Here is a 13,830-nt window from a genome sequence, read left to right as displayed (position 1 = left end):
TCCTATTGCCACGAGTTTTATGATGACACAGATTCACAGAGCAATCGGTGCGACAAATGTTGATAAGATAAACTAACAAGCGCCAGCAATTAAGCACGTGCCGTGGCTGGAAATGAGGATTACAATAAAGGTAGTGAATTTGAAGTGAATGCTCTTGATTGCTCTATGACTGTTGAACGATCATAGATTGAACGGTGGTTAAGCTGTAAATACTAGAACACATAATCGCGCTCAAATTGAACAGTGCGCGTCACGTCATGAATGTACCGATGTAGTATACATTTAGGCGCATAATGTAACCCTTCATTAGAATCTTGGAATCGACTATCGCAAAAAACCTGTTTCCATTATGATTTACACTTTCAATAGAAATTGAGTACGTAAGCAAAGTATTGGTAAAATTATCTCTTAGTCAACAAGAGTTTACTATACCATTAAGTGAGGAAATTTAATTCGCACAGGTTTCCGTGTTGAAGTACATGCTTGTTAATTTAAAGAGAACTGAGTGAAGTGCTTGGCAATTATCACTAATATTTGCTTATTATTGCTAACGTTATAAAATGCGTCAATGGGTCGTCGAAATTTTGCTTGAGTTCAATTATTTTCACGTGGGTGATAACCACAGCATATTTATTTTTAACCATCTACAATAATTGATTGGATTTTCCAACACTTTGCTAGCAACACAACCAGCGCTCTCTAAATTTTATGATGTGTGGCAATTATGCTACTATTTTTAAACAATTAAAATCTTTATAGTCCCTTTTTCTAGCCTAGTGCTCAATGTAACACAACAGAATTCTTCGCATTACCGAGACAACAACCGTTACCAAGAGAGATGGTTTGTTCTCTCATACTTTTAGCTTTACACAAGAGTACAAACTCGCACGATCGTTACTGCGTACGATCATGGGTTTACGGGTATACTTGCAGCAATCGGCCGGTCATTCGTAGTTGATTTTTCGTGTGGATAGCATCGTTGCGTTCCTCCGGTCAGCAGGCGTAGCAGTCTCGCATTCTATTAAATAGACATAAAGGTACGCACATCTTTCAGCCGTGTGCTGTAGTCATTGTTATCTAGCAGTGTTTCCATGCTTATCAGAAGACACTTTGTCGTGGAATTGGAACACACTTTGGAAGCCATTGCCATTTCCAGTCGAACGTTGCAACCGATAGTACCATCATCACAGGTTTTACATTCACTCATTCCTAGTATTGAAACGAGTTATCAATACTCGTACACAAGTTTTATCAACCACAGGGCAACAATTAACAAACGCATCTCAACGCTCTCGTGTACCTTGCACTTACTGGTAACCCTTGTAACGTGAACATTTCATTCGTGTGTGAAATAATAGTTAGAAACGTCGCGAATCGAAACACTAAGCTGCTAGTAAAGCAAAAGTGATCATTAGATTCGACCCAAAATTAGGGTCGTTGGCTCATTCGGTGTTTGGTTCGATGGTCGTTGGCTGAAGGTAAGAGCACAAAATTGTTTAAAATGCTTTACAAAGGTGTGATCAATAAATATGTGACGTGACATGTTTTTTTTTTTCTATTAATATCGTTTAATAGAAAATAGTTGTGAAAGGAGATCATCACATTAATCAAGCGGTAATTATTATGTTGGTGCATATTCTGTTTCATAGTACGATCAAATTACACTCACACACTCTATGGCTTATGGCTCTCATGGCACTTTAGAGCTGTTTGTCATTACTGCACTAAAGGGTTATGTCAAATTAGGCGCTAATTCCTAATACGTCCTATAGAACCTTCTTTCTGATATGGCAGTCGGGCGCCATCGTTTGTTTTCTCTTTTTTCGAGACGAATCTTTCTACACAAACCATGCTAATATGTGTGCATTGGTTGTAGTATGTTGATTTATAGTTTACTTTTATATATTTTCGAACAATATGTAGTTAAAATATTGTAAGGCAAAGTGATTTATTTGTATCACATATAGAAATTCGTCGATGAAAATAATCAATAAAATAACAACATCATTTTAAGAGAACAACGTAACCGAAACCGGCCGTCAAATCTTTACCATGACGCGTAAAAACAGAATATGAAAATAATATAGAAAGTAAGCAAACGGAAAGAATACCACTTGAAGCTGATGACCCGTGCGATCATCATTGTACAACAACTTCGTCCACGTACGCGCACGCGCACTGGTTTATTAGTGGTTGGGGTTTTCATCTTTTTTTTGTATGGCACGGATCGTTTGTACACTCTTTCACTTCTCGAGTGTCGTTGGAAGTGATTTGCGACGCCCGCACAGGATTCACTGGCAAGTGAACGTGTAATGAAGCTGACCGATTTATTAAATCATTGCTTCATTTGTGCCGCAGCTAAACTCTTGGCATCCTGTTCTTGATTATGGAAACCATGGCTTAAACGCTGCTGATATATTTGAAACAGTTTATTGTAGAATCTGATTAAGCTTTTAAATTCATCGCCTTGATGCAGATAGTAAATTTTAAAAGCAAATCTGATAGTTTCAATATTAAATTTTGTAATGAACTACCAAAAGGTGGAATAAATCTTTCTATGTTAACGCTACTTAAAGTGTACTATTTGAAATTATTGCTTTTGTGCTCTCTTCATTTATTTACAATTTTGAAATATTTTTCTTGAATATCATAAATAATATCATATTTTTTGGAGAATAATTTTAATTTTTGAAAAATTATTTACACATTTTAGCACGATTTTTGAAATTGACAGATGTTTCCTTAGCCATACGACCAGGCCGTTCCTCTTGAATTAGTTATTATAACTTTAAAAATTATCCCACCAGGAAATGCGAAACAAAATTGTGACGCGCATTAGTGCCCTAAAACAACTTTCCCGCCAGCGGTTTTGTGCTCATCTGAAGTTTTAGTTTAGTATCGCAATAATATTAGCCTAATTCCAATCACAACCACAGATACTATATCATCAAACATCATCAACCAGACAGATCTTCAGGGGAATTATTAACCATTTTTGATAAGTTTGGCTTATGAATCGACGTTAATGTTTCATTAACCTTGTACCGAGCGTATTCATAGCATGTGTCCCCAACCAAACGTAATCATTTGCAATTATGCAATTACTTAGCTACCGAAGATACTATACCAACTGTCGTCGTCATGCAGAAGAGCAGGGATAGGAGTCATGAGAGCACGTCCAGGCGCATGATTTAACAGCCTTGTTTATTTACGGTACAAATTAGCAACTTCTCCTCGCACAAGATACAGGAAAACAGTGGAAGGAAAAATTGAAAACAATCGTAAAAATGTACGACACTTCATACGAACTCGAAACGATCGAGGGATGACGACCTTGTTGTGTGCGGGTGCTTAAATTATTATGGCAAGTTCTGTATGGAAGGGTTGACAGCTGTTCAACATTTTTGAGAAAACATATCACTTCAATACGAACATCTGACTTTTCTAGAATTAAAAAAGGCAATAGTAAGCGCAAAAGAAGCATATTTTCCTATTTATATCGTGTTCTACCTGGGAGCAATGGTCTGCTTCCGTTTCTAGCCAACGGCAAATGAATGAATGCCATCTGTGCAATGGCTGATTATCTTCAGTACCGATTGTTAAGAAATTCGTTCTATATCTCCAGTAAGGAAGGTTCATTGCGCTCGGGAAGTTTAAAATCCGTCCGCGCTGGAAATATGCGTAACAACATGATGCGAAGATAATTTGACTTAATCCCTCCCTCTGCCAAACGTCTCCCGCAAGGCGAAAGGGACGAATAGATGGAAAAATTGGTTAATAGAAGCGAGGAATTTATAGAAAATTGGGGTCAGATGCATGATTCATCACACAGGTGCGATGTTTTTATGCATACAAGATTAATTTGCGCGTTCATGGGTTAATAGCAGACTAATGATTACTCATTGGAAAATTCATGAGGGTCAGTGCATGGCGGTTATTTTGTGTTTATGATAAAGTAAGTTATCAATATTTAATTCTTTCACAACTAGATAGGGACATCATTGGATTAACGTTCTACCGATGAAAGTGAACGTCGCAACTGGCGTATTTTTGCAGATATAAATATTTTGCTATGGTTTTTCATATGCGATATTTGAAATCAATGATTATTTAATTGTCCCTAGTAACTTCCATTGAATGGTACTGTTTGAATGCATGATTACTTGAATTGAATGTTTACTTTTGAATCAACGCCATTCTTAAATGGTCATTCCTCACATGGACTGTTATTTGTTAGACAGGCTACTGAATCACGTCACGATTATAAGAAACAACAAAGATAATCGTGATCTTCTGGGCAATTTGATTGGCTTTTGATTGTAAAATGATTCCTTCGTCCGGTTGATGCACATATTAGTCATCTGGTCAGCAAGTTGACTAGGTTAGCTATTCTGAGGAACGTTTTAATTACACAATGGGGATAAGCCCAAATATAATTCCCTTCGGTCGTAAATGTGATTACCATTTACAAGTTTACCAGAGGTAAATAATTGCAAATGTGTGTTGCTTAGCTATTGTCAATTATTTGAAATGTTTTGTCGAAGGAATGAAGTGAATTACCCTCAGTAATATAAAGCAATAAAACTGTATTTTTGATTTGCTGCCTTTACTAATACATAGAAATAGAAAAAATACAAATTTAAATAAACATGTGTTATTTGTTGTTTTTTTTTTTAATATTTCATCATAATTTTAAAAAATCTAAAATCACGCAATACAACAAAGGATTTTTTAATGATTACAAGCACTGGGTGACTTTCATGAAGCAAAGTTAGACAAAGTCCGATGTATAACATGTGCTTGAGCTTGCACGTAGTTCAAACTATTCTATTACACGTTACGATTAGGCACGAACTCTTCTTCTGAACGATAATAAATAGTTATTTGTGTTCCGATACCCTTACGACCATTGCGATTCAAAATGACGAGAAAACGAAGACGGGGAAATAATTTCGAAAAAACAACTACCTCCCACATATTGGATTGTTGCAGGATAGTTCGGCAAAACGAAGAAAGATAAACTCCGACATGGAAAGCATGTGAACGAAAGAATGGTGCTGCTTGCGTCATTCGAACACTTCTGCTAAGATTGATAGTTGTCTATTCTGATCCATGTAGAATGGAATACGATCTCACGGTACATTTGCATACATAATATACACATTTTTGGTGGTTACCGAATCATCAAGGTCATATCAATCATGTATAAACAAGTTGTTTGTAGCTTTCTCGACGGAACTGACTTACAATTTATCCAAGTGTTATTGCGAAACAACGTATATCAAACTTTACGGTGTAGATAATCCCAGAAACCTCAAGAAATTCGACTCCACATAACCTGTACTTTGGAACCCGAGAATCAAAAATGTTCCGTTTCGTTCATGCCCACTAGACCTAGAGACCTAGAGCCACTACGCGATGAGGCTTGTGAAGGTCAACCGTAAAACTATGCATCGCAAAACCAAGCGCGTTCGTCACTTAACGCGCGTTGAATCCTTTCGTTAATTCCCCTTAACCAGTGATTAAGAGAGTGCAGCGTTAAAACCCAAGCTGAGTACCAATTTAAAACGGAGCCATCGAAATATTTGTACAAATTCGACTGTTAATTCTGGTGTAAGGTGTGGTTACACTAAAAGGGACGCCACGCATTCCTACCCCTCGTCGGCCTTGCGTTTGTGGTTTATCGATTGTTTATCGTGCGCAAACATACACCCCTACGCGGATTTTATTGAGGAAGCGGTGTTTGTGTTTTGGTGTTTCCAGATTTTAATTAAATGCCTTACGGTAGTGCATGCAATAAACAACAATATAGATGCAACGTGGATTGTACCGACTGGGGAGGAAATATATGGGAATTGAGGCAACATTTAAAAAGTAATTGACATGATTCATTGATTCAACAGATCGAATCGTAAAAAAGCACATACAAAGGCGATTCCAGTAATATAGACAACTTCGCATGGGTAGACACAGAACTTGCGTGTAAGATAGCAATCATGCGAATGGAATTTTGTGCTTCTCATTGTATTCTGACCAAGCATCCTCAAATTGAAGACAGCGTATCGTTATATCGACAGTTATATGAATGGGCACGACTGTGAAATCTCTCCCAGCGAAAAGGTTAACCTTTTGTGGCCATCATGCAATGCTTTTTTTTGCCACATCCAGACGTTTTACAATTTACACCCGAATGACATTAACATTGGCGCTGGCGAGTTTAAACGGCAAAGTAGCAGTCTACCATAATTAGCCTACCATTTATCAATTCACTCACTGCAAGTGGTGAGGTTTGGCATTGCCCGCAAACGTTTGCATTATCTCACAAATGTTTCCGGACTGTCGATCGTCTAACTACTCACAAACACATACATGGGTGTACCTTTATAAACGCATTGAGCATACTGGACAATTAAGCATCTACACCTCAGTTGCATCGTTGGTGACATTGCAGTGCTGCGAATTTAATCCATCAGCTTTCGTTACTTGTTTCCTGTTGACCAACAAGTTTGAAGCTGTTCCGGGTACAGACGGGCGACAATTGACACGTTTTATTGAAACATTAATCATTGTTTGATAAAAATAAAGAAAAAAACGTCGATCTCTGCTGGTAGTTAGTAGTGGTTGCTTGTCAATCAATCATAGTTTAAATTGTGTCTTTATTGCGCTGGTTGAGTGTTGCTTGACCTCACTTTAAACGTCTTAAACACTTATAAAGTTAAAGTTAACTATCAGTGATAGGTTAAAAGATAACATTTTAGTCGTAAATTTCTTTAAAAATATTGTATTATTAATCTTGGACACCTGTTTTCCAACGTTTCAAGACGTGCTTCAAGAACCAGATAATTCTATATACAGACTATCATTGGCTAAGAAAACAGAAAAACGACTATCGTCGGCGCATATTTGGAGCGCAAATGGTACGCATCACATATGGTGTGATAGTAAAAATGACACGCAACCTGAGTGCGTCGCAATAGCATCTGTTTGCTGTACTTTCCAACTTCGGATATAGGTAGTGCATCGTAAATTATCACTCCAAATGCATCACATTGACCCAGTGCAGTAGTACAGTGGCTGACATTGAAGACCGTTGGCAAAACCCTCCCTGTGTTACTACAAGGACATGCTGGGTGACCATTTGCTAAGTATCGTAGATTCACCTACGTCGACAACAGTGCATCCAAACACCTTGTCCCTCTTGTAAGGCATTGAACAACACCAAATGACAGTGAAAATGCTAATGATTGAAAAGTATACATTACATACGTGAGCCGAGTTGTGGCAAGTGTACAGGTTCAACTTCGATACAGTTGCAATCCCCTGTTTTTTGGACATTATTATGTATACGTATTTTTTTATATTTACGTCATCTGTAAACCGTTTGTAACAAAACAAATATTTGTAATGCTTTACGTATTGCCTAATTGCTTATTTATTTATTCTTCATGTATTATGCCGTACTGCATGGATGTCTAAGGAAAAGGAATGGTAGAAATTTACAACTTTAAGCCGTATTATCTGTAATCTGAAAATGATTTTCATGTACGGCAGGTCCCTTGTTGCCAGAACATCCCTTATTGGAACATTCGGTTCTCTGTTGTTTGCCGCTAGTACCGCCAATTCTACTTGCTCACTTACTTATAAATTGAAGCATATTAAATGTACTTCTACAAGGTTTTCCTTCGAGTCCTCCATTCAATGGACCATCGTTGGTTTTACCATTACTTTATTTGATATATTTGAATTTGGTTCAAATGTATCTTCTTTAATATATTTATATTTCAAAACAGATTTTTTGTTATATATATAACATATGTTTCGAAAGCAGAAAGCTGCTTTCTTTGAAAACGTACGTATTTAAAGCTGCAATAGCTGTCTGATGAAATCTTTTATTTGCAACAGCAATTTGCAAGCAATACAGCATACAACCTTGTAAGCAAGCGTTATACGGAGGATGTGGTCCATAAAATAGCATAAAGTTTTTGTTGTCGCAAGTCTTATTCGATTGCGCATGGTTTTAGAACACAACTATAAAATATTTAGTCCCAACAATCTTTTCGTGTTTGTAGATGGTAACGACGACGATCTTCGCCTTTTAGAACCGGCGCCAAATTCCATCCAGCTCGTACCTCCAATCGCAGGATTTACTATCTCATTACGAGTAAACAAGAAGAAAGAATGCTCCAGAAATGAAATGCAAAGACTTTCTCGTGGTTGTACGGCTAAAGGAGAAGAATATGTTCCTTTATGATGTTCAATTTGGGCAATGTTTCATCTGATTAGCGTAACGACTGTTTGCGAGCGTTCGTGTACACTTGGCACGGCGGGTTTAACGGGTAGTTTGATACACGTTTGATTTGATAGTTTGATTTTCTTGGACTGTGCAACACCTGAAAGCACTACACGATGGTCAATGCGTCTTTCGTAAGAACTGCGTACTCGTTGGCTCTCATTTGACTCCCTGTACTGAGTGGGAACATGCTGCAATGCTGCCTTATGTAAAACAACCGAGCAGTCAAACCGAATGGAAATCGTTTGGTTTCTTCTCACCTTTTTCTCGATTGCGTTGTTTAATGATGTCACGCGAATGATGCCTTGTTGCTTGCGAGACTTTGGAATTCTCTTCCATGTTCTGGAGGCACTCACGTATGGATGGGGGGAGAAGGTTATTTTTAAACAAGCAAATCTTTTCCTTTAGCTGGAAAATAGATGTTGGGAGATCCTAAAGAGCTTTGATCACCTGCCGTTTGCGGTCGAAGTCCTACATGCTGCCTGTAGGACCACTCAACATCCCTACAATCCGTACCTAAGCAAACCACAACGTACAATGTTTGTCATATTTTTCTTTTTAGACGACACTAAACCAATCCCCAAAATGGGTTATACTCTTGGAACGGAAGAGTTATCAAACAAATCAAGCGGATTATGGCATGCGTTACTTGCTGAGTTTGTTGGTAAGTATATTATAGCGCACAAATAAGATAATCAACCTTTTTCTTCGCCGTACATAAACAGTACTAATTGGTTGTTGTGTTTAAAGGCATCTTTATATTGAATTTTTTCGCTTGTGCCGCGTGTACACATGCAAATGGGGATAAAACATTAATCTCACTTGCGTTTGGGCTCAGTGTGTTTATGGTCGTGATGGTGAGTAAAACTGTACTACGAACGAAATGTGAGGTCTGCTTTTGCAAAGCATATTCTCTTCCAATCCCGTTTCAGTCGATCGGTCACATCAGTGGTGGTCATATTAATCCCGCTGTGACTGCCGGAATGTTGGCAGCTGGCAAGGTAAGCCTCATCCGTGCCCTGCTTTATGTTGCCGCTCAATGTGCCGGTGCAGTTGTGGCCACAACCGCCCTCGATGTGCTGATACCAAAAACCTATCACAACGGCTTGGGCAACACCGGTCTGAAGGATGGAGTCACAGAGATGCAAGGCGTGGGCTTCGAATTCTTCCTTGGATTCGTGCTGGTGCTGTGTGTGTTTGGTGTTTGCGATGACAACAAACCGGACTCGCGCTTCGTTGCCCCACTGGCCATTGGTTTAACCGTGACTTTGGGTCATCTGGGCGTTGTAGAATACACCGGATCGAGCATGAATCCCGCCCGTTCCTTCGGCACTGCTTTTGTGACGGACAGCTGGAGCCATCATTGGGTAACAGCTTTTCTTTTGTCCTTGCTCACAGAAGCATTGTCAAAACATATATTGTGTCGTTCGCTGCTTTCTTTGTAGATTTACTGGGCTGGACCGATCGTGGGAGGTGTTACAGCGGCTTTACTTTACTGCCAGCTATTTAAGGCACCTACCGTTAGCGATGTTTCCGAACGCTATCGTACTACTGCCGACGATAAGGAGGTAATGCTCAACCTAATGAAACATGCCGCACTGGAAGAATCCGTCATTACCACCTAGCGTTGGACAAGAATAGAAAAACTTCGATCCATGTCATCCACGATCATCAGTTCATCATCATTTTAATATGCGTTGTGTCGTATTTGTTTTATCCATTCGTTGTGTTGTTATACATGTTAATTGTTATTGCGTTTGTCGTTAAATTAAAAGCATTATTTATCAGTTTGTTTTTACCATTTAATTGCAGCTTGTTCATCCGCTTTACCTTATTCATTTCATCCTACCGTTTATTACAGCAACTGAACAGAACGGTTATTCTAATCGTCTCTTTCACTTTCAGATGCGTCGATTGGATGGAAAGCACGACATGGCTTAAACTTGTATCGTTGCTGTTTCTCAGTGGGCAAAATTGTATGCAAACACACCGTTTCTACCAGTTTTTACGTGAAGCCAGGGTGTACCCTTGATTGACCAAAATTTTGGGTTTGCATAAAATTTTGCCCATAGGGTTGCATGCGTTTGCACACGTGGTATTCTGCAAACTCACCTAAAAAGAATCCATCGATCGCACGGGATCGTTTGTTGTTGTATGTTTCTACTAACTGACCTCATCTGTTGATGCGTTTGCAATCGCCTATGTCCACGAAATTTGGTATTCGTTCCGCTCAATCGAAACCTTGTTCCCTGCATTAACTTAAGTTTAGCGTCGCTTCCAATTACCGTTGGTAGCTTGATATATCGCGAGGTATAAAACAGGCTTATCACACAATGTGACTATCAATAAACGTTTTAAATTAATAAATCATAGGTAACTTTGGTGGCATAATGATGATTTAGTTCGGTCCGAAAGTAGACTAATAATGTAAAATGATTAGTCTTTAATTTATTAATATTGTCTTGTTATTGATTGAAGGTGCTTCAGAAAAGGCAAACATCGAAATTTTAGTGATTTCTAAAAGCTTCCGACAACATCTTCGAATCTCTCACTCTGCACTGCACTCCATCTATTATGGCCCACAAAAGCTTGGTTCCTAGGGAATCCATACTGCTGCATGGTAATCCATAATTAGGTCCAATATAGGATATCGTAGGCCACCGTTAAATCGATGAATTACTTGTGCGAGAATGATGAATATAACGGTGACAAATATCAATAAACATCTGTCTTTTGCACAGCAATAATAACTATTTATATGATGTCCCTTTTTTACCAGGAGTCACTCTATTTTGATATATAATTCGACATTTTGTGATCGTTTGATCTGAGATAATAGATTGAAAAGATTATAGACCGTTCGATCTAGCACAATCTTCAAGTGGAAAAGATTGATATACGCCAGTATTGAACTAGCATAATAACGCACTGGTAATTGGTCTGCTTATCTGTGCCACTAATGGGGAAGTGATCACGACTGAGATCAAAACGATACATAATGAGCTGAAAACTTATGAATGAAATAGAGCATACCCGCTACCGGACACACGGGTAGCAAAGCCAACTTGATTATTCATTACATGTATAATTACCTATATTCTTCAATACATTACATACATACATACATAATACATACATTCCCCTGCGATGCAAATTCCATTGCAATTAAATGCATTCCACACTAAGTGCCATTGTTTACAAACAATCGTTTAGAAGCACCTCTTTTGTTTGACGATGCGAATATCCCAGGTTGTGCAAGAGTAAAGTATTGTCAAAAATATCCTTTATGTAGATTGGTAGTACAGATCGTAGAGTTCGTCGTTGTAGCGGCTCCTTTATCATCATCGAAAGCATCATATAGTTCATATAATTTTTAATCTCATCACGTTTCTAACGAGAATACACTCTCGCATATGAAAAGACGTAACACTTTCAGTTCAAATGTGTTAGGTATGAGGAAGCACAAATATTGTAGGTATGAGAATACACAGTCACATGCGAAGAGAAATATGTTCAAATGTGATAGGGACGGGGAGGTGTTTTTTTTGCATGAAAAAACGGAAACCTGCTAGTAGCGTAATCAAAGAATTCGGGAAGATACTCGCTCTGACCCTGATAACAAAAATTCGACCATGATCAACAGCATGAAGGACTGAAATGATAACGCACACACGGACAAAGCGGGTCTCTAAGGGAATATAACTTGAGCATAGAACTTTATTATTGAATTAAAGCAATTTATTGAACAAACAGCAATAGTAAATACATAGGCAACAATGTAATTTCAATTAATTGAAAAAATAAAATATCCCCACTGTTTCATTAGGTACCTTCCCCTTTACTTTAATACGCAGTCTCTACAACAACATCGAACACCTTGATATCTCCCTGAATGTAAACCGCCTCAACCAGGCGCGGATTGTCACGGTATACAAACTCCGCGATCATTTTGTCGTTCAGCGAAACTTGATAGCTAACGTCCGTACAGGCGATTTGCAGATGGAACGCTTTGCCGGGCGCAAAATCTGTCATGTTCTCCGACCGCTCTTCCCGATCCCACTTTCCATTTATCCACGAGTTCCGGCATATCACGTGCCGGCCGCCGACGCTACCAAAGCGAGGATTCAAATGAAACAGAATGTTGGGATGGGGCCAAACATACGCACTGCTCTGCAAGTTAACGTAGAACGAGTGGGGCAACAGTTTGACGCGTCCATACAGATGCAGTTTATATCCATCGATGAATGGTGCCCGTAGAACACCGGTGTAAGGCATCGGTTTTCCATCCGCATCTGGCTGCGAACAGGGCACACGTAACTTCGACGACACAATTGCGTCCAGCGACAGTTGGCGGACAAGCTCCAGCTCCAGCTGGGGATAGCACTCCATATAACACTGCTCTACGGCTACCTCACGAACATCACCCTTTACCTCAAGGGTACAAATCTTACGGTAAGGCAAGCGATGCCGAAACGCATTGAAGTGTCTTCCATTAACGCATATCAGAAACTCTTTGTCCGTCACCAGCACCTGTACGGCAAAACGTTGGCCACGGTGTAAATTGAACGACAGTGGGGATGCAACCTCTTCCCGTCCCCAGCATCCCTTCACGCGGCAATTACGCACGATGTAATTCTGGGGCAGCCGCGGGTTGAAGTGTAGAGCAACATCACCGTTTTTAAGCAGCAAGTTTACGGAGAACCGCTCGCAGGTAAGCTGGATGGTACCGGTAATGACGAAACACAATCCTGGCGACACCTCAGTAATGTTTTCGACCGTGTGCACCACTTCGGTCGACGTACTCTTGTCCAGGCTGGTCGAACCGGGTGATGAAACTTCATGGTAGGCAAAATCGCAACTATCTATAGACTCCGTGGACATCTCGGTCGTTCCGGTTGACGCGGTGAACCGTGTATCGCTACGATCACAACAACCGTATACGTTCAGATTGGACGAGTACGAGTAAACACTGGTGGCGGTGGTAGGATAGTAACGTTTCAAAAGAGCTTCAAACTGGCGCTGGTTACGAACCGAGGTCAGCTGGGATCTGCATTCCGTCCACGAACCGCCGCGACAACCAAGCAGGGCACTGCTGTAAGCTAGCAAGTCGTCGCTAATACTAAGAACCAAGTAAGCGAACACGGCCATTCGGGCTCTAGATTGGTGTGCCCATGGTGGTGTAAGACGGGACACAAATGCTATTACGGCGCAGTAAAAAGTACAAAATACTCGAAGTCGTGTTGCGCGCTGTGTGTGTATGGTAAGTAATTCGTATCAATACAATAATACCTTTTTTAAAAGCTGAGAATGAAAATGACAAAAAAGAAGTGTGTGTTTGTTTACGTTTGAGCAAATGACATTTCTACAGGGTGAGTCGGTGGGAAACCAAACAAGCAAATTCAAAATTCTGAGAAAATGCATGTGGATTTTAAATAAATACGCCAGTAATGTGGTGTTCTTCTCATGAGAATACCTAACATGGAATTTGCATGGAAATCTCGATGAGTTGTACTAAATGGCGAGACGGCATATGGGATTTT

The 13,830-nt window shown here is 39.5% G+C and overlaps 2 protein-coding genes across 3 annotated transcripts; one reads left to right on the top strand and one right to left on the bottom strand.

The window, feature by feature from the left end:
* The first annotated feature begins 8,872 nt into the window (after positions 1–8,872).
* On the top strand, positions 8,873–10,231 carry LOC128715476 (aquaporin FA-CHIP). Of its 2 annotated transcripts, XM_053810381.1 has the most exons (5): positions 8,873–8,954; positions 9,041–9,147; positions 9,223–9,657; positions 9,736–9,858; positions 10,196–10,231. In XM_053810381.1, exons 1-5 carry the CDS (start codon positions 8,876–8,878, stop codon positions 10,229–10,231), a joined length of 780 nt encoding a protein of 259 aa, XP_053666356.1. In that variant the 5' UTR covers positions 8,873–8,875. The 2 variants fall into 2 exon arrangements, with proteins under 2 accessions (XP_053666356.1, XP_053666355.1); XM_053810380.1 differs by lacking the exon at positions 10,196–10,231 and having other exon boundaries at positions 9,736–9,915.
* A 1,902-nt stretch (positions 10,232–12,133) lies between these two features.
* Positions 12,134–13,438, bottom strand: LOC128711739 (galectin-8-like). Its single transcript, XM_053806624.1, has one exon. It carries the CDS (start codon positions 13,436–13,438, stop codon positions 12,134–12,136), a length of 1,305 nt encoding a protein of 434 aa, XP_053662599.1.
* Positions 13,439–13,830: the final 392 nt, after the last annotated feature.

This window comes from Anopheles marshallii, chromosome 3 (genome assembly GCF_943734725.1).
Source record: "Anopheles marshallii chromosome 3, idAnoMarsDA_429_01, whole genome shotgun sequence".
NCBI lineage: Eukaryota > Metazoa > Arthropoda > Insecta > Diptera > Culicidae > Anopheles > Anopheles marshallii.
The sequence above is the reverse complement of the archived record's forward strand: the minus strand, read 5'-3'. Positions and strand labels throughout refer to the sequence as shown.

Bases quoted from the DNA above. Each gene is read 5' to 3' on its own strand.
- LOC128715476 (XM_053810380.1), top strand. From the start codon at position 8,876: ATGGGTTATACTCTTGGAACGGAAGAGTTATCAAACAAATCAAGCGGA. The intron at 8,955-9,040 runs GTAAGTATATTA...TTGTGTTTAAAG, and splicing joins GTTACTTGCTGAGTTTGTTG to GCATCTTTATATTGAATTTT. The intron at 9,148-9,222 runs GTGAGTAAAACT...ATCCCGTTTCAG, and splicing joins GTGTGTTTATGGTCGTGATG to TCGATCGGTCACATCAGTGG.
- LOC128711739 (XM_053806624.1), bottom strand. From the start codon at position 13,438: ATGGCCGTGTTCGCTTACTTGGTTCTTAGTATTAGCGACGACTTGCTA.